The 21,330-nt window shown below is 44.4% G+C and overlaps 1 protein-coding gene across 3 annotated transcripts in view; it reads left to right on the top strand.

Moving 5' to 3' along the window:
* Nucleotides 1-21,330, top strand: part of LOC143740254 (MSL complex subunit 3-like) — a 272,665-nt gene that overhangs the window by 226,386 nt on the left and 24,949 nt on the right. For all 3 annotated transcript variants that reach the window (XM_077232341.1, XM_077232344.1, XM_077232347.1), the window contains 2 exons: nt 9,462-9,561; nt 9,645-9,729. In XM_077232341.1, the coding sequence (XP_077088456.1) occupies nt 9,462-9,561; nt 9,645-9,729 (185 nt within the window). The remainder of the gene's footprint in view (nt 1-9,461; nt 9,562-9,644; nt 9,730-21,330) is intronic.

Here is a 21,330-nt window from a genome sequence, read left to right as displayed (position 1 = left end):
TATATATATATATATATATGAATGCATGTGTATTTATGTAGGCCTATATATATTACACAAACACACATTTTGACAAATATGCATATATACACACATAACCCTAACCTATTTAAATAAATGAATTGTGTGTGTGTGTGTGTATGTATATATAATATTATATAATTATATAATATATTATATACATCAGTTTACCGTAAGTTAGCTAACGTTAGTGTCACGTAAGCTATAGGTGCAATTAACCTATTATCTTCCAATAAACATTAACTAAAACTGGCTACATAAAATATAACTACTGACTAGATTCACGAGAGGTCGGCTAATGTGTGTAAAAGTTTAAAAAAAACACATTAATTTCATTTATTTACCAGCGAGCGTACTTAGGAAACACTGAAAATGAATGGGGTTCAATGCTGGAACTATCAGTGTTTGGAACTATCGGCTGCTCCACAACATGCGTTACTTCCGCATTCCAAAGTTCCTATGGCGGTCTATGGGAGTGTCGCAACTCTTTCTCTCTATGGCTCTGGTAGGCTTAGAGTGCACGAAAGTGTAGCAGTCAGCCTCTCTCTCATGTGCTCATATAACCTCCGTTATTATTATCAGGTCACTTTACTTGCTCATGATTCGCAAGTAACTTTTAAATGAGGTACTACTTGCCATAATACAACAGTAATGCAGTAATACAAAATATATTATTATCATTAGTAAAAGACTATGCCAGTAAGATGATAGATTTAATGCCTCAATATTATTCAAATATTATGCCAGTAAGATAATATATACATAATGAAGATAATGAAAACAATTGCAACGTCTCAGATTGTGCCCCCCCAGAATTTTGGCTTGCATAACGCCCCTGGGCTTCCCAGGCTTTAGACACAGACGAAAAATTCCCACCCTTACAAGCGCTGCATGCCATTTTTAGCTGGAGCGACACACTCACTTGGCCAAAGGTTGCAGCCCAGAAACATCCCGAGCAATAGGGAAAATAATAAATGACTTGATAAAACAAATGATTCCTCCTTAATAAAAATGTTATCTTGAATTTGTTTTTGTATTATTGTTTATTTATGGTGGTTGTTGATTTAAAAATCTGCTTTTCCCCTGTTGTTTAATTCCATGAAAACAGACACCAGTTATTTTGCCAAGAGATCTCTTATTTATTTTACCATTTTATAAAAGACATAAGAGGGAGTGACAGTGGACCAAACAAAGGTCTTCACTTCAACATATCAGTCATCTCTCTGCCGTAGACAAAGAGTTTTCAGTTTTTTTATGCTGACTAAAAAAAAACTGCTTTACCATAGAAACGACTCGGTTACTAACGTAACCTCGGTTCCCTGAGAGGAGGGAACGAGTATTGCGTAATGCTTACGCTATGGGAAAACTCCTTTTCTCGAGAAATATTGAAGTCTTTATGTAAAACGCATTGCAGCTGCACAGCATACAGCAATGAGCGAGGCAGCTCGGTCATTGGCTGTGCTGCGGCAACTTGCACGAACCAATGACGGGGCGACTCTGAACCCGCTTCCAATGAGCGTGCTTCGCGTCCACGCGCGTCAGAGCCCGCCAGGATGGGCGTGGCCAAAGGCTATATATTGGGCGCCCCGTCGTCTGAGTTCTTTAGGTTCAATCGACTGAAGCAAATTGACCAAGCACAAGCACGGCAGATTACGCAATACTCGTTCCCTCCTCTCAGGGAACCGAGGTTACGTTAGTAACCGAGTCGTTCCCTTTCGAGAGGTCTCTCCTATTGCGTAATGCTTACGCTATGGGAACGCCATGTAAAACGTCGTGCGTGCTGACTTCGCACCTATTAAGCCGGAGGCCGGTGCCTGAGGTTTTTTTTTTATTTATTTTTTTTAGCGAAGTAATTATCCAACGAGCCAGCCGCAGGCGGGCTTTATAAAGGGACAACGTGGAACGGCCCAAAGGGCGTCCAAATATACACACAAGCACATTTCTATGTACTGTTATGTATGAAAAATCCTCCATATCAGATGCAAAGATATGATTTTATGAGGGAGGAGATAATGCTCAGCATGTACACACCTCAGCCTATGCATAGTTAGACCGACAGTATGTTAGAGTGCAATGAGGGGACCTGTAGGTTATAAAACCTGATAAATGTGGACGGTGAGGCCCAGCCTGCAGCCGCACAAATATCTTGAATGGGTTTCCCACTCGACCACGCCCACGAGGAGGCATGCCTCTCGTAGAGTGAGCTCTGATGCCCAAGGGGCACTGAAGGCCCTTGGCCTCATAAGCCAGTGCTATAGCATCAACTATCCAGCGCGATATTCTCTGCTTTGATACAGCCAGACCCTTAGTGCGGCCGCCAAAGCATACGAACAACTGCTCTGTCTGTCTGAACGGGGCAGAACGTTCCAAATATACTCTGAGTGCCCTGACCGGGCAGAGTAAATTGGCGTCACTTTCGTCTGCTGGGGACGATAGCGCGGCCAAAGATATCACCTGTGCTCTGAAAGGAGTAGAGAGCACTTTAGGAATATACCCGTGCCTTGGCCTGAGGACAACCCTGTTGTCGTTAGGTCCAAACTCCAGGCAGGTAGCGCTTGATGACAGCGCGTGCAGGTCGCCCACTCTCTTGACCGAGGCGAGAGCCAGCAAGAGAGCAGTTTTGAGCGAGAGCTGTTTAAGGTGCACAGTTCGGAGGGGTTCGAACGGGGCACGCTTAAGTGCGTCCAGGACCGTGGTCAGGTCCCAAATCGGCACCGAGGGGGGGCGTGGGGGATTTATCCTCCTGGCGCCCCTCAGGAAACGAACAACTAGGTAGTTTTTCCCTAGTGTGCGTCCTTCGACCGGCTCATGTGATGCCGCTATGGCAGCCACATATACTTTGAGCGTGGAGGGGGTGCGGCCTGCCTCCAACAGCTCTTGTAAGAAAACGAGCACACTCGGTACTTCGCATGTGTCAGGATTCAGGTTCCTGGGCTTGCACCAGTCACTGAACACCTTCCATTTCTGGGCATATAAGCGCCTCGTAGAGGGCGCTCGTGCCTCAGTGATGGTTCTAAACACTCCACTGGGGAGGTTCCCGGGAATCCGTTGAGGGGCCACGCATGGAGGGCCCACAGATCGGGGCGGGGATGGAGGATCGTCCCGTTGGCCTGCCTGAGGAGATCTAGCCTCAGTGGGATCGGCCATGGGGCAGATTGTATCATCTGCATCAGTTCTGGAAACCACGTCTGGTTTTTCCAGAGTGGGGCTACCAGGAGCACTGCACATTTCTCCTCCCTGATCCGACTGATGACCTGGGGTAGCATCGCAACTGGAGGGAAGGCATACAGCGGGCGGCTCGGCCAGACTTGGGCAAGCGCGTCCGTGCTCTTTGAAAAGAAGAGGGGGCAGTGCGTATTCTCCTTGGAGGCAAAGAGGTCGACCTCTGCTCTGCCAAAGGTTTGCCATAACCATTGAACCGTCAGGGGGTGTAGAAACCATTCTCCTGGGAGAACTTTGTCTCTGGACAGCATGTCCGCTCCCTGGTTCAGAACGCCTGGCTCATGCGCTGCTCTCAGCGAGCGCAGGTTGCGCTGGGACCATAGGAGGAGCTCCCTGGCCATCGAGTGCAGGGAGCTCGATCTGAGTCCACCCTGACGATTTATATGCGAGACTACCGTCATGTTGTCCGTTCGGACTAGGACGTGCTCGTCCTTCAAGTACGGGAGCAGGGCTCTGAGAGCCAAAGCGACCGCTTTCAATTCCAGACAGTTGATATGTAGGCGCTTCTCCGGGTTTGACCACAAGCCGGAGACAGGCCTGCCCTCGTAAAGGGCCCCCCAGCCTATTTTGGAGGCATCTGTCGTGATCATTTTTCTCCTTGTGTTTACACCCAAACTCACGCCGGACTGATACCAGTCGACAGCTTTCCAGGGCGTCAGGGCTTTTATGCAGCCGTGATTTGCCCTACTTAAAAAGTGGCCCGAGCGCCACGCACGAGTGGGGACACGGCTTTTGAGCCAGCGTTGGAGAGGACGCATGTGCAACAATCCTAGTTGGAGTACAGCTGCTGCTGAGGCCATTAGACCGAGCATCCTCTGAAACCGCTTGACGGGGGCGCGCGCGACCGCTCTGAACAATGTTGCAAGGCGCCGGATAGTGAGCGCGCGCTCTGATGAGAGGCGCGCCGTCATCTGCACTGAGTCTAGCACTATTCCCAGAAAAGAAAGATTCTGGCTGGGGGATAGCATTCTCTTTGCAAAATTGATTTTTAGACCTAGGCACTCTAGATGACTGATAATCCAAGACCTGTGTGTCACTAACTGGCTCTCTGATTGTGCTAGTATTAGCCAATCGTCAAAATAATTCAGTATTCGCACTCCCCGCTGTCTCAGGGGGGAAAGTGCTGCATCCATACATTTCGTAAATGTACGGGGTGCCAGTGACAGGCCGAATGGTAGTACTGTGTACTGGTATGACTGTCCCTCGAAAGCGAATCTCAGAAACGGCCTGTGATGAGGCGCTATTGGAATGTGAAAGTAAGCGTCTTTCAGATCCACTGACAGAAACCAATCCCTCGGGCGAACTTGCGCGAGGATATGCTTGGTAGTTATCATTCTGAACGAACGAATCATTAAAGCTTCGTTCAGATGTCTGAGATCTAGAATGGGGCGGAGACCGCCATCCTTTTTCGGGACGAGAAAATAGCGGCTGTAAAAACCTGCCTCGCTCATAGAGGGGGGGACTGTTTCTATAGCGCCTTTCTCTATCAGTTTGAGCATCTCGGTGCGTAGAACATGTGAAACATCTTTTCTCACTTTCGTCTCTACCACCGCTGTGAAGCGGGGCGGTCTGCGAGCGAATTGAAGCGAGTAACCGTGTTTTATTATGTTCAAAACCCACTTCGGCATGTCGGGGATATTTTCCCAAGCTTTCGCTCGCACAGATATGGGCTGACTGCTGGCTGGGGGCGTGTCGTAGTGACGTATGGCTCCCGTCAGCGAATCGTTCTGTGTTAACACCGAGCTTACAGCTCTCAGCGGCGCGGACGCGCGCTGAGCAGCTCTGCTGAATGCCGAGTGCAGGGGTGCGTGTGAGATTACAGGCACGCTCGCTGTAATGCTCACAGAGTGAGATGGGGCAATGTTTAACACTGTGTGCATAGTGCTTATGGGTGGGGGTGCATATACTGTGGTAGGCACGCGCGCCACTTTCATAAAACTTCCCGCTCGTGGCGGGGGGTTTTTGGCCATATAAACAGTGTTTGTGAGTTGGGGTGCGTGCATAACAGCGGGCACACGGCCTACTCTTATACAACTTCCCGCTTTTACTGGGGAAGTGTTTATAACTGTGGGAACAGTGCTTGTGTGTAGTGGTGCATACGTAACAGTTGGCACACAATCTACATTTATGGGGCGTCCAGCCTGAGCTGGGACAACATTTGGCACTGCGTTGACAGTTTTGAAAAGTGGGAATGCGCACTTTGGTGTGGACACGTGACCCTTTAATGACACAGGCAGAAAATAGCTCTTTATGTGATTTCTGTGTGTCGCTGTAAAAACGGCGTTTGTTTGCAGGTGGGCGAGCTGTGTGGCTGGCACATTGACTGCTGTATAGACATTTCCAGCCGCCTGTAAGGGAACTGGGTAATGCTTTAGGCGTTTTGGAGAGAACGGTCCGGCTTTTGCGAGACACGCGCTCTCCCTTTTCCTCCCTGTGGCTAGGAGGACTTACGAGGCTCTGGGTTCAGCACAATCCTGGGCCGAGGTCCCCGTCGCTCGGGCGGTTGCTTCCTGTTGGCCGAGCGCGAGCGGCGTCGAAAATCCGTTTCAGGTTTGGGCTGAGAAACGGGGGGCGCCGTCTTAGTTCGCTGCTGTTGAGGCGGCCGTTGGCGGCTCTGCGATGAGCTAGATCGCTTAGGCAGGAAGTGACGCATAGCCTGTGAGTCCTTACGGGCTTCGGTGAAGCGCTCGGAGAACTCCTTCACCGCTGGTCCAAACAGGCCGTCTTGGGAGATCGGCGCATCGAGGAAAGACGCCTTATCTGCATCCTTCATATCAGTTAGCGTCAGCCACAGATGGCGCTCAAGGACAGTCAGGTTAGCCATAGCACGGCCGATGGATTGGGCGGTGGCTTTTGTGGCTCGTAGCGCTATGTCAGTGGCGCTGCGCAGGTCCTTAAATGCCTCAGGCTCGGGTCCAGACTCGTCCATACTGCGGAGAAGTTTGGCTTGAAACACCTGTAGGACAGCCATAGAGTGAAGCGCCGATGCAGCTTGGCCGGCGGCGGCGTTTGCGCGACTGGCGAGAGCTGACATGGACCGGCAAGGCTTCGAGGGATGAGAAGCCTTAGCTTTCCATCCAGCGTTGGAGGGTGGACACAGGTGGTTGGCCACGGCCTCCTCGAGGGGTGGAGTCCCCTCATAGCCTCTTTCTTTTGCGCCGTCCACGGAGGAGAGCGACAAAGAAAAAGAGGGCTTCAGGCGAGCGGAGTGCGGGGCTTTCCACGACTTCGTGAGTTCGTCGTGAACTTCCGGGAAGAAGGGGGAGGGTCTTTGTCGAGGGGCCTGTCGGCGCCCCTGCAGGAACCACTCGTCCAGGCGGCTGCGGGCGGGTTCTTCCGGGGAAGACCAATCGAGCCCGAGGTCTTCCACGGCCTTGGAGAGAACGCGGACGATCTCTGAGTCCATGCTGGAGCCCGCGCTCGTGCCCGCTAGTGTCGACGGCGCGGGGTCGATAGACGAGCCCGGCCAGTCATCGGATGCAGCATCGCAGGAAAAGCTGTCATCCTTGTCATCGTCATCCCCTGACGCGCCAAACGAGACGAGCCCCATCGCTCCGCTGGAGGGGTGTTGGTCCGCCTGTGTGAACTGGACTGGCGGCAGGGAATCTTCGGGTGGCGGTGAAGCACGCGGGGATTGACCCGGCGTGACATCACTGCAAACCACGTGCTCAGGCAGCCTCTGTGAGCGGCGTTTTTTCTTTCGCGGCTCGACCAGAGGAGATGGCAGCACGGAAGAGGTGGGCTCTTTCGCGGTGAAGACGGCGAAGCGAGCGCGCAGCTCGGTGAGGCCCAGGGCGTCACACTCGGGGCATCCGCCTCGAGTAAGGGCAGCCTCTGCGTGGTCCGGTCCCATGCAGCGGGCGCAGATGATGTGGCGATCCCCGTCTTGGAGAGGGCCTCGACACGAAGCGCAGTAAGGCATTTGACGCCTTAAAAATTGCTCATTTAGAATAAAAGTGTCGCGGGGCGAACACTGATTAGCTTTGCAAAAAGGATATAGTGATGCGCGCCGGATGGTTTAGCAGAAGGGTGATCGAAGGCGGCTGAAGGCGCCGGCGTCCTGCTGTAGGCTTGTCGACGGCGGCGGCGGCGAAAGACTCCAACAATCCGGAGGATCAGCGAAGAGAAGGTTCTTTGCTGAAGGAGATTAAATCTAAAGAACTCAGACGACGGGGCGCCCAATATATAGCCTTTGGCCACGCCCATCCTGGCGGGCTCTGACGCGCGTGGACGCGAAGCACGCTCATTGGAAGCGGGTTCAGAGTCGCCCCGTCATTGGTTCGTGCAAGTTGCCGCAGCACAGCCAATGACCGAGCTGCCTCGCTCATTACTGTATGCTGTGCAGCTGCAATGCGTTTTACATAAAGACTTCAATATTTCTCGAGAAAAGGAGTTTTCCCATAGCGTAAGCATTACGCAATAGGAGAGACCTCTCGAAAGGGAACACATACATTTCCAGAGAAACACGTGGTTCCCTTTAGCATAGGAATGTATATACTGTGCTCGGTGGAAAACACTGCATATACATCCAGTCTCTAACTCCAGCACACACTCTCTCTCTCTCTCTCTCTCTCTCTCTCTCTATCTCTCTCTCTCTCTCTCTCTCTCACCCACATGTCTTCCAAAAAGTATGATTCTTAAAATATAATATTACAAATGATTATGAATGTATATAAAAAGTAATAATACACTTGTCTTAAATGGGTATTAAAAGACTTGTCAGAAATCACTTGGCATTGGATGTGTTTTTGGTGATCTGATCACAAGTGGTCAAACCAAGATTAATGGTTTTTCACACCTGGTGTCAAGTCAAGTCATCCTCATTTATATAGCGTTTTTAACAATGTAGATTGTTTCAAAGCAGCTTTACAGAGATAAAAATATAATTTAAGGTAACAGAGATTGGTTTAGTTTTATAGTGGTTCTTGTAAAAAGTTAGTTTTGATTGATTCACTTCCGTCTAAATGATAGTTTGTTATTAAATTAGGGGCCGCTAAGACGACACCGTTCTCTCTAAACAGACTTTAAACGCGAACCTGTGATAGACGCTGATGGCGTTCACATGCGCATTAAGAATTGATTCTATAGTTATGTGCGTTTGAATATATGTGTGCAGGTTTGTAATTCCTTACAAACCATGTCTAAACAAACTACTTGTCTTGTCTATAAATTTTGATGCAGAATTTTATTTTATCTTATCACTTCGGGTAGGTACGCGAACCAAAAAAAATCCACAACGCTTTATCTGTAGAGTGGTACAGGGATCCTCCATAGGGAGAGGCTAGTTGGCACTTCAGCACTGCATTGTCATCGGGTCCAGGCGAAAGTCCTTCGTCAGATCTGGAAACGGCCTGGATCCGGCAGGCTGCAGGAAAACCTCGGGATAAACAAAGACACTAAAATTAGCGTAGATGCCATTCTTCGTATGATGTAACGAGTACATCAGGATTAAAGGGAAGTGTTCCCAGTTCCGGCTGACCTAATCTAAGCAGCCTAATATTGAATTAGAGAAGTCTATAAACACCAGTATTAAACACTAACTTAGGCTTTAAAGTAGCACAAGTCATTTTTTGATTACCATGAACATTTAATAAACTGAATTGATCATTTAAATAATAATTAATTAAATTTAATAATTAATTTAAATGTCACTGTCTTAAAGTGCAAATATTAAGCAAGCTCTGGAAAGATAGCAAAGCGGAGTGTCAAAAGCCTTTGTCAAAACCTTTTTTTTCTTGATTTCACTGCAAACATAGACTGTGAATGTGGGGTTCATAATCTGGAGATTTGGGAGTTTTAAACAGTAGGTGACAGAAAAGTTAATAAAGTAAGAGATAAATGGCTTGTGGTGGGCAAGCATTGCATCACAAATATGTATAATTTTATTATACTGATTAAAATGTTGCAATGGTAATCGTGCTCCCACAAAAGGAACCACAGGTTCAGACATTTGATACATGCATTTAACAGAGGGGAGTCAGAATGTGGTGTCAAAATTGGCATTGAGATTTTCTCTGCTATTGATATTAATGTTGTGATCAGCCTAGCTGCACTTATATTCTGTACAGTTTTAAACGTTATCCTTGTGTATGTTAGCACTGTTAGAGATGTAGGACCTGTTCTTAGCATGATCTGGTGCAATAGTACTTGTATGCCTATAAATCTCATTTACAGAATTAGCTCATTAAATTGTCTAACCTCTATGTTATTGTCTTTAGGTTCTGAGCTGGAGACTGACACCGGATAACTACCCTCAAAGCGACCAGCTTCCACCTCCCTCTTACCTCTATGGCTCTCAGCACCTGCTTCGGCTATTTGGTGAATATCAGCTTCTTTTTTATGTTCAAAAGTGTTAAATTATTTATTTATTTTATTTATTTATTTATGCCTTTTTGTTTTAGTGAAACTTCCAGAAATCCTGAGGAAGATGCACATACCAGAAAAGAACCTGAGGGCACTAGTGAAACACTTTGAGCTTTTCCTCAGGTGCAGATTTTTTTAGAATTGCATGCACATGATTAACTTGAAATTGAATGCATATAAATACTTTATCTAAGGGAAATGTGTGAGAGGTAGTTGTAAATCATTGTTTTGTAGTTTCAAAGTGTTCTTGCTAATCACTTGATAGAGACCACACAGGCGAGATGGATAAAACAAATATTGATTATATTTCTAATACAAGTTATATTTCAACATGTGTCCTATCTACTAAAATTTCTAAGAACACATCTAAGACATAGCCATAGAAATATGATTCTCTGTGAAACCCAAGTCCACAAAGTTAGGACTAGGGGTACATTCCAACTATCAAATTTAGAGGGAAATTAAAAATGTTGCTCCATCCGTACAATTTGGGACATCGCTATATACGTTAGTGAGATTGCACATTCATTGTTTGCACAATCATTGTTTGCACATTCAAGCGGCTAGCATTGATTACAAACCCATATGAGAATTTGTGATAATTCAGTTCAAAACTTCATTGCATACTCTTCTTCTACTCACCTAAAAGTATGTACTTTATCTTCACATATAGAGTGCATACATTTAGGACACAATTAAGCAAAAAGTCGCTAGTGAATTAATCAAATTCGTTTTTTAACAAATTTGTTGAGTAATGATTTATGACTCACTTATAAAGACAGTCATTCAGACTTCACACAACAATCTAACCTGAAAAAAGAGTCACTGAAAAATACCCAACGCTAATGCACAGACTGACAATCCGCCCGTCTGGAATGCGCAAACATAGACTAGCAATGTGGAATGCTGTTTGACCAGATTAGAGGACCAGAACCTGTTAATAAAACAATCATTATAAAGTTTTATATCATTGGTAAGACTGGTTAGTGATTATTACTTATATGCACGGTCATGTTTTTTTACACTGAAATGCAGCGTGGGAGAGTGGCAAAAAAATTTTCCTAAAAAAGTGATCCCAAGCGATGAGAACAAGTGACTGCCTAACTGGAAGAACAATCGAGTGAAATATCTAGTTACCTAATAAAAAATGTATTTGAAGTGACAGTGCAAATATTAACTTTATTGGTAACAGCATGTACTATAGTGTCATATTATTCTGATTTAATTTAAAGGGGCTGTTTTACACAACACTGTTTTCTTCTAAAAACATAAAACTTTTAATTTGTTTTGGCCGTTTGTTAACACGACAACAGCGTTTTGGGTGCATGAAAATGCTAACTTTTGAAAACGTGTTTCAAAATTTTTATAAAAAGTGTCTCTGTGTAAAGAACAAAAACACGAATCTCTGAAGACGATGATGTCATGCACATGCGTATTATGTGTTTAGTCTATAGTGTTTCATCGCCATCTAATGGCCTGGCAGCAGAATACAGTGTTTTTAGTTGTTTTCGGAGATACATGTGAATGGGGATCGTTTTGACAATGTATGTACGTGGAGAAAACAAGGGAAAAACTTCTCAGTTTTAAGCTCATCGTTATCGTGTAAACTCGGGTGACCATACGCCCTCTTTGTCCCGGACATGTCCTCTTTTTGGACCTAAAAAAATATGTCCGCCCGGGATTTCTAGATCGCCCAAAATGTCCGGGATGCGGCTTTTGCTTTCTGCCGTCACCATTCATTGTGTGCGTTTTTGCATTGCTTTATGTACCGCCTTCTCGCACGCTACCATTGGTCAGTAAGTAATTTATGTAACGCAAACATTGGTCAAACTGCATCTCAATCATTACCATCAGCACCATGGCAACAGCCAAGAGACGGAGCGAGTTTGCTTGTCAACAGTGGCACATGGCAGTGGCACACTGTGGAACAGCGTAAAAAAAGTCCAAATTTAAATTCACAGATGATTCACAGAGAAAATTCCTATGTTTTCGTCTCGGTCAGGATCCGTGTGAATCAGAATGCATGACCTGCAAAGCTGGCATGTACATGTTAGTGTCAAATAAAGGTGCTTGTGATCTTGAAGCCCACATAAGGAAAGTATACAAGAGAAACATCAGGAGGACTGAAATTATTTTTTATTGAAATAGTGTTTTTTTATGGCGACTGATTTTTTATTGTATGTATTTTATTGTTATATTGTGAAAAACTTGTTCCGGTTCCCACAACGCACTGCCATCTGGTCCTCCACCAGCTAGGCGATCTTCTTCGCGGTGCCTGGCGGTGGCGCTGGATAGCCCTCGGTGGACGGCTCGACACTCCTCTGCCACCTGGTGGACGGCGACGGCTCCTCCGTGTTCGGGCAGGCAGGAGTCCCCAGTTCCCTGCTCCTCCCCTTCATGGCGGATGGCAGCAGGCTTCGGCGAATGGCGGAGACTCCTCCGCTCCCTCACGGATGGCAGCCGCCCCTCCAGCACCCAGCCGGCCGGTAGCGAGTTCGACCGTCCCCCCGGCAACTCCCTCCAGCGCACCGCCTCGAGCGCCCATGGTGACGGACTCTGCCCACCATGCTCGATAGCACCGCGGATTCCCCACAGCAGCAAGGACTCTTTGACAGCGCGTTTCTCCTTCTTCACGGGTTTCACACATAAAACCAGGCCTGTTCCTCTCTCGATCTTCAAGGGCGTCGCTCCTCCTTTTATGCTTCCGCTCCTCCGTGAGAGATACGAGACCAGTGTGTCTCACAGGTGTCGTTCATCATTAATCACGCCACCGGCCTCGCGCCGTTCTCTCACGTCCTTCGGCCTCGTCCTGCTCGCGCCACACACCTGATACAACTAATCAAGGGCTTCATTAGTTCTACCATGTTTGCTTGAGCTAGAACACATGAAATACCTGAACTGGTTAGGTTTGTTGAGTCATATTTCTAACATGCAGTCAAATGTGACAAAGTCGAAAGAATGGTCCAAAACGTTAAGAGAAGATATCATCACCATTCACATACAAGGAACAGGATACAAAAAGATAGCAAAGGTACTAATGTTCCTAAAAACACCATTGGAAGCATAATTCGCAAGTTCAAAGTTAAAGGAACAGTGCTTACACTACTTGGACTTGGCAGAAAAAGGAAACTATCAATGGCTGCAACCAGATGTCTGAGAAGGCAGGTTCAGAAAACCTCTCGAGTCACTGCAAAAGACCTACAGCAAGACTTAGTGGCAACAGACACTGAAGTTTCAGCTTGGACAGTACGGTGCATACTAAACGCAGATGATTTCCATGCCAGAACTCCAAGTCTACACCACTACTGACCCAAAAAGCACAAGAAAAGTCAGCTCCAATTTGCTCAAAATCATATAAATAAGCCACAGAAGTTTTGGTATTCTGTTTCTGTTTTGGCATTCACAAAACTGGATCTTTTCAGCCCTATGGATCAGCGGTGTGTCTGGTGGAAGAAGAAGGAAGCATTATTCAAGAAAAAAACAAGTCAAAGAACAAGTCAAGTCACTTTCATTTATATAGCGCTTTTAACAATATAGATTCTTTCAAAGCAACGACCTGTGTAGGTCACACAGAAAAATACAGCCAAGGATATAATGTACAGTAAACAAGCAAAAATAAATTAAAAGCAATTAAAAAGAAAAGCCAAAACAATCACATTAAACAAATACAGTCAGTATAAAATTATCCTTAAGCAAACGTCTAAAATGCCACAAGGGCACCAGATCATCTAGTTTAAGGGTACATTGTAATCAAACAAGATTTGTTTTTATAAAAGAAACCCACTCTAACTCTTAGTTTCTTTACCAACTCATCCACATGCATTTTAAACGAGAGCCTGTTTGGGGATCCAGATCCCCAAATATTTATAAACATGAACACGATCAATGGAGGCACCATCCAGTGTGCAATAAATCATCACCTGTTATCTGTTGTCTATTTGAAAAGAGCATATACTTTGTTTTGCCTACGTTAACTACCAGTTTCGATTCAACAAAAGCCTTCTGTGTGGCTATAAAGGTAGATTGGAGCTCAAAAAGGGCCTGATCAGCTTTAGGGGCAATAGCATAAACAACTGTATCATCAGCATAGAGGTGAAGTTGACAGTTGTTTATAGCTAAACCAATATTGTTGTATAAATAGAAAAAAGAACCGGACCTAAAATCGATCCCTGTGGAACGGCCATCAGATCAAGAAAACCTGATTTGATACCTTCAGTGGAAACACACTGTGTTCTATTTGTTAGATAATTTTCAAACCATCTGTAGGCAGCCAGGTCTATTCCAATTGATGACAGCCTATTTAAAAGTTATTGATGATCCACAGTGTCAAAAGCCTTAGATAAATCAATAAACAGGGGTGCACAATGCTTCTTTTTATCAGTACCACTATAATATCATTCAGAACCAGAGTAGCAGCGGAGGCGGTGCTATGACCAGGTCTGAAGCCTGACTGATATGCTTTCAAAATGCAATGTTCATCTAAAAAGGAGCGCAGCTGCAAGTTTACTATTTTCTCAAATATTTTCACAAGACATTAAAGCCTAGAAATGGGGCTATAATTGTTTAAATCATTTAAATCAATTGCGTAAAAAGTGGACGTAATAAGGCCGTCTTCCAGACCTTAGAAATTTTTCCTGCTTTTTTAAAAGGGGTAAGTGATTCAAAAATAGAAGTGACTGCTTCCTGTGTAGCAGATGGGGGGCGATAAACTCCAACAACAGAGACAAACATTACAAAAGATTTCTACATTAATAACAAGAAGCTAAATTTTTTTTAGGAACAGAGATACTAAAAGATTATGTGGCCTTTAAATCCTTATTTACATACAAACGCCTCCACCCTTTTTTGCTCTATCACATTTAAAGACATTATAATTATTAATTACAATAACATCATCACCATCAGAGGATTTGAGCCAAGTTTCAGAGCACACTAAAATGTCAGATTTGGAATAATTTACCCATAAGTCTAGCATGTCTAGTTTAGGGATAATGCTTCGAACATTAATGTGCATTAACCCAAGCCCTTGTCTTGTTTTAAAGTCCGAGGGGCAATATTACATTTGCAAAGGAGCTAGTTTAGGCAGATTACAAGTGCTTACATTGATAACTATGTTAATAAGTATGAGATTATTATGCCTAACATAACTAGAAAACCCACCTTTAATTTAGATGTCCTAGCAATGTCCCTTCATCCGATAGTGTTCAGAAGGAAGTCAATATGAGAAGACAGTAGGTATGCCCCTTTTTCATGTGGATGACACATATCACAACTAAAAAGTTCATATTTTCCCCAGAAAGAATCAAAATTATCAACAAAGGGAAATCCATTATCTTGACGGTGGTTTTGTAACCATACATGGAGAGACCATAAACGGCTGAATTTCTCACCTTCTGTACGAAGAGAAGGAATAGGACCGGAAACAAAAGGTATCATCCCTACTTCCTGGATAAGTAGATTTATAAAATCTTTCTTTAGACTCTGTGAGTCTCTGTCCATGACATCATTAGAGTCGATATTAAAAACAAAACGTTCTGTGTTAGGGAGTTGCTTGTTAATTGTAGGAAATGCTGCAATTAAATAGTTCTGGCATTGGGGACGTTGACTTTGCGAACCATCTAACTTACAGCAACTGTGCTTGGTGTAAGTTGAGCTGCTGCGCACCAGCTGCTGCAATCATCTCCGTGCAAGCTTCAAAAACGCGAACCCGTGAAACACGCTGACAGCGTGCACATGTATATCACGTGTTTAGTCTATAGGTATGCACGTTTGAATATATATGTGCGCAGGCGCGTAGTCTTTCTTTACAAATTGACCTCACCAAATTACTTGTCTGGCCTTAAAAATTCATAATACAGATTTTTTGTCACTTTCGCGCATCCATGCGTCCCTGAATTATTATATGTACAGAGTTAAAGGGAAGGAGGTCTTCACAGGGGAGAGACTAGTTGACACTTCAGGACTACGTTGTCATCGTGTCCAGGTGCAGGTCCTTCATCATATCTGGATACGGCCTGGATCTGGCGGAATACGGTAAACCTCAGGATAAACAGAGAGACTAATATTTGCGTAGACGCCATTCTTCTAATGATGTACCAAGTACATTAGTATGTATTGGAAGTGTTCCAAGTTCCGGCTGACCTAATCTATGCAGCCTAACATAAATAGTTAGCCTAACATAAATAGCCTAGTTTATAATGTGTTATGTGTATGCTAGGTCAAAGAGATTTGTTTATAGTCAAGTCAAGTCACCTTTATTTATATAGCGCTTTTTACAATACAGATTGTTTAAAAGCAGCTTTGCAGAGATGACAGGAAAATAATGTTGTAATAGTATTGTTTAAAATAAAATTAAATGTCCCCAACTAAGCAAGCCAAAAGCCAATTTTGGCAATTTTGGCCAAAAGCCACTTGTTCTCAAAGGCGAAGAAAGGCGACAGTGGCAAGGAATCAAAACTCCATCAGGTGACAGAATGACAGAATTCCAAAAGCCACGGGTTCTCAAAGGCGAAGAAAGGCGACAGTGGCAAGGAATCAAAACTCCATCAGGTGACAGAATGAAGAAAAAAACCTTGGGAGAATCCAGGCAGGGGGCAAGTCCTCCTTTGGCCAACGAACGATCAGTGTATGATTATGATTTAGGCAGCATTGACACTTCTTTAGCATTGGTACGAAGTCAGATGGGATCAGAACTTTCACAATATTTATCCAGTTCCATCTGGTTGGGGGTCGAAGTCATCACGCCGGTATGGAGATGAGTTTGTTGAGGTGTCCATGAGGCCTTCACAGTGCTGATGAGGCTGGCACTTCAGGGATGCGTTGTCGTCGTATCCATGCGATGGTCCTTCATCATTCGCCATCCTTCTTATGATGTACAAAGTACACCAGGATTTATGGGAAGTGTTCCCGGTTCCGGCTGATCTAAACTATGCAGCCTAACATTGAATTATAGAAATCTATAATGTGTTATGTGTATGCTAAGACAAAGAGATGTTTTTAGTCTAGATTTGAACTGACATACTGTGTCTGCTTCCCGGACCATTTTAGGAAGATTGTTCCAAAGTTTTGGTGCTAAACAGGAAAAGGATCTACCGCCAGCAGTCGATTTCGATATTCTTGGTATTATCAACTGGCCAGAATTTTGAGATTGCAATAGATGTGAAGGACTATAATGCGTCAAGATGCTTTAAGAGAGCAAGTATACAGGTCCTTCTCAAAAAATTTGCATATTGTGATAAAGTTCATTATTTTCCATAATGTAATGATAAAAATTAAACTTTCATATATTTTAGATTCATTGCACACCAACTGAAATATTTCAGGTCTTTTATTGTTTTAATACTAATTATTTTGGCATGCAGCTCATGAAAACCCAAAATTCCTATCTCAAAAAATTTGCATATCATGAAAAGGGTCTCTAAACGAGCTATTAACCTAATCATCTGAATCAACTAATTAACTCTAAACACCTGCAAAAGATCCCTGAGGCTTTTAAAAACTCCCAGCCTGTTCCATTACTCAAAACCGCAATCATGGGTAAGACTGCCGACCTGACTGCTGTCCAGAAGGCCATCATTGACACCCTCAAGCAAGAGGGTAAGACACAGAAAGAAATTTCTGAACAAATAAGCTGTTCCCAGAGTGCTGTATCAAGGCACCTCAGTGGGAAGTCTGTGGGAAGGAAAAAGTGTGGCAAAAAACGCTGCACAACGAGAAGAGGGACCCTGAGGAAGATTGTGGAGAAGGACCGATTCCAGACCTTGGGGGACCTGCGGAAGCAGTGGACTGAGTCTGGAGTAGAAACATCCAGAGCCACCGTGCACAGGCGTGAGCAGGAAATGGGCAACAGGTGCCGCATTCCCCAGGTCAAGCCACTTTTGAACCAGAAACAGCGGCAGAAGCGCCTGACCTGGGCTACAGAGAAGCAGCACTGGACTGTTGCTCAGTGGTCCAAAGTACTTTTTTTCGGATGAAAGCAAATTTTGCATGTCATTCGGAAATCAAGGTGCCAGAGTCTGGAGGAAGACTGGGGAGAAGGAAATGCCACAGTCAGTGATGGTCTGGGGTGCCATGTCAGCTGCTGGTGTTGGTCCACTGTGTTTTATCAAGGGCAGGGTCAATGCGGCTAGCTATCAGGAGATTTTGGAGCACTTCATGCTTCCATCTGCTGAAAAGCTTTATGCTGATTTCATTTTCCAGCACGACCTGGCACCTGCTCACAGTGCCAAAACCACTGGTAAAAGGTTTACTGACCATGGTATTACTGTGCTCAATTGGCCTGCCAACTCTCCTGACCTGAACCCCATAGAGAATCTGTGGGATATTGTGAAGAGAAAGTTGAGAGACGCAAGACCCAAAACTCTGGATGAGCTTAAGGCCGCTATCGAAGCATCCTGGGCCTCCATAACACCTCAGCAGTGCCACAGGCTGATTGCCTCCATGACACGCCGCAATGAAGCAGTCATTTCTGCAAAAGGATTCCCGACCAAGTATTGAGTGCATAACTGAACATAATTATTTGAAGGTTGGCTGTTTTTGTATTAAAAACACTTATTTTATTGGTCGGATGAAATATGCTATTTTTTAAATATTTAAATATGCTAAAGCATATTAATCACAGACAGTTATTGTTATGAGGGGGTCCTTGGAAATTTTTCTCCGCTCTAAGGGGTCCCTGGTCCCAAAAAGTTTGAGAACCCCTGCTGTAGTAGACGGTTGCATAGTTATAGTCATTACTGTTGTGCTGCTTGCAAACTTCTGGGCTTGAAACTTTATTTTTCGTCAGTTTAGCAACTGTTTCGAATAAATACCTAGGGTTTTATTTATTTTCTTCTAATAGGGTTGAAAATAAGCAGATCTGGCAGTTTTTAAGGCCTCTCTGTATGCAATCGAGCTATCCTTCCATGAAATCGAAATACCTCTAGTTTTGTTTTCTTCCAGTTTCGCTTTATTTTTCTGGCTGCTCTCTTTATACCCGAGTGTGCTCGTTGTACCACGGCGTTGGACTATTTTCTTTGATCATCTTTAAGTGCAACGGAGCAACTGTGTCTAAAGTGCTGGAAAAGAGAGTTAAAAGTTTCTGTCACAATATCGAGTTCTTCTAAGCTATCTGGGATGTTGAGATGATGAAACTGATCAGGAAGATTATTAATGAAGCAATTTTTAGTGGCAGAAGTGATAGGACTAACATATTTGTAACACGGAGTCGGCTTTGCAGCATTGGCTAAATGAGGTTTACACGAGACTAGATAATGATCTGAGATGTCATCGCTCTGCTGCAGAATTTCAACAGCATCAACACTGATTCCATGTGATAATATTAGATCTAAAGTATGATTACAACAATGAGTAGGTCCTGACACGTGTTGTCTAACTCCAATAGAGTTAAGAATGTCTTTAAATGCCAATCCCAATGCATCTTTTTCATTATCTACATGTATATTAAAATCACCAACAATTAGGACTTTATTTGCAGCCAGTACTAACTCTGATAGAAAGTCAGCAAATTCTTTGATAAAGTCTGTATGGTGCCCTGGTGGCCTGTATACAGTAGCCAGCACAAATCTTAACCCTCTGAGATCTAATGGGTTTTTGGGGTCCTTCAGGTGTTCTGACATGCTCTGACATTTGTGTTTTTTTCAGTTATTTATAAACATGTTAATGGCAAAGGTGTAAATTCACTCTATATAGCATAAACGGGGCTACCGTAATATGTGAGCAACCTGTATGTACATGTTTGTATTTTTTAGAGAATAATGTTTATGCGTGGTTATTGAGAAAACTAAAACTTAAAGTGTCTGAAATAAGGCCACAAAACACATACTAAATATGTGTCCACAAGACTTTTGACTAATGAGTGTTGTTGCCTAGAATTTTTGCTTCAAAATGATCTGAAAATCATCCTGCCTAATCATTTACACAAAACAATACATTGATTTAAATTTTATAAGACACCTTTTGTTTGGAAAGGCAATATGCGTGGAGGCGTGTTCACACCTGAGAAGACAAAGGCCGGATAATGTGCCACATACATAATGAGCTGCATATTAATTAGCCTCAGACAGGTGTGTCACAGGATCCCAAAGAATGCAAGGACAAAAAAAATTATCTATATATACATATTTTACAATTAGAAATTGTAACCAATTACAAATAGTTTACAATTACAACAACAACTAGAATTTACATTTCCAGAAGAAAATGTGAAGTGGTGCTTGCAGTGGCAAAACTCGCCACTCGGTTGCTAGGGTGTCGTACATGATTGCATATGAGCCAACAAACATGTCTGTACTATGTTCTGGTGCTGAGATATGGCTTATTCATTTTGTTCAGGTGGTTGCTAGGGCATTCCTAAGGTGTTCTGAGTGGTTGCTAGGGTGTTTTGGGTGGTTGCTAAGGTTTTCTGAGTGGTTGTTAGGGTGTTTGGGGTGGTTGCTAGGGTATTCTGTGTGGTTGCTAGGGTGTTTTGGTTGGTTGCTAGGGTAGTTTGGGTGGTAGCTAGAGTGTTCTGGGTGGTTGCTAGGGTGTTCTGTGTGGTTGCTATGGTGTTGCTAGGCGGTTGCTAGGGTATTCTGGGTGGTTGCTAGGTGGTTGCTAGGGTATTCTGGGTGGTTGCTAGGGCGTTGCTAGGTGGTTGCTAGGGTGTTCTAACCCCATCTCTATATGATGTTCTAATGCAGAGATATAGGTCTTGCAAAATGGTTGCTAGGGTACTCTGTTTGGTTGCTAGGGAATGGCTTTGCAGCTGCCAGTCATCAAAGTCCAATGGTTGCTTGTCAGTATGAATGATATAAACCAACTCCCATGCTTCTGTGACATTCAGAATGGAAGATATCCCTCTATAGATTTTAGTTGCTAAGGTGCTCGACAATGGTTGCTAGGGAGGGGCTAGGAAGTGTTGAGGGGATTCATGATTGGCTGTGTGCTGCCCCGAGTCAAACGAGACCACCCTTGTGTTTCTATGACACTTCTATCCGGAGATATTCTTTTGAGCTCTTTCAATGGAAGTCTATGGGACTTGTTGCTAAGGTACTGGTTGCTAGGGCGTGGCTTAATAGCTTCACAATGATCCTGAGAGACTGATTGGTCGTCCGAGTAAAATGAGCCCGCCCCCTTGTCTCTATGACACTGTGATCCAGAGCTATGTTCAATACAAAATCCTGATGCAATGTGTATAGTAAGTCAATGGGGCAACTTTGGGCAGCTCCTGCCCCCCAGGGGTGCAACTTTTACCCCATTGTGAGGTATGTTCTTACAGAGCCTGTCAGCCTCTTCAAATGTGGCAAATCACACGTTTCTGCAAAATCTGAGCTCTACGCTATGACTCGTCAAAGTTTTTCACAATGTTAAGTCTATGCGTTTTTTTTGGGCCGTTTTTCGCACCTGGGGTGAACTTCGTACCCCCGATCGCGTATAAAAGTCATAGCACACCATTCCCGAATAATCCGCACGATTTGACGCCTCATTCGTGGGTCTGTGACAAAAGCTGCGGGAGGAGTAGCGCGTCAAACTTTGTCCAGAATAATAATAATAAGAAGAACTAGAATGTACATTTCCAGAAGAAAATGTGAAGTGGTGCTTGCAGTGGCAAAACTCGCCACTCGGTTGCTAGGGCGTTGCTAGATGGTTGCCATGGTATTCTGGGTGGTTGCTATGGTGTTGCTAGGCGGTTGCTAGGGTGTTCTGGGTGGTTGCTAGGGTGTTGCTAGGCAGTTGCTAGGGTAG

This window comes from Siphateles boraxobius, unplaced genomic scaffold, assembly GCF_051911475.1.
Source record: "Siphateles boraxobius isolate OS27281-9 unplaced genomic scaffold, OSU_SipBor_1 17, whole genome shotgun sequence".
Classification (NCBI taxonomy): domain Eukaryota; kingdom Metazoa; phylum Chordata; class Actinopteri; order Cypriniformes; family Leuciscidae; genus Siphateles; species Siphateles boraxobius.
The sequence above is the reverse complement of the archived record's forward strand: the minus strand, read 5'-3'. Positions and strand labels throughout refer to the sequence as shown.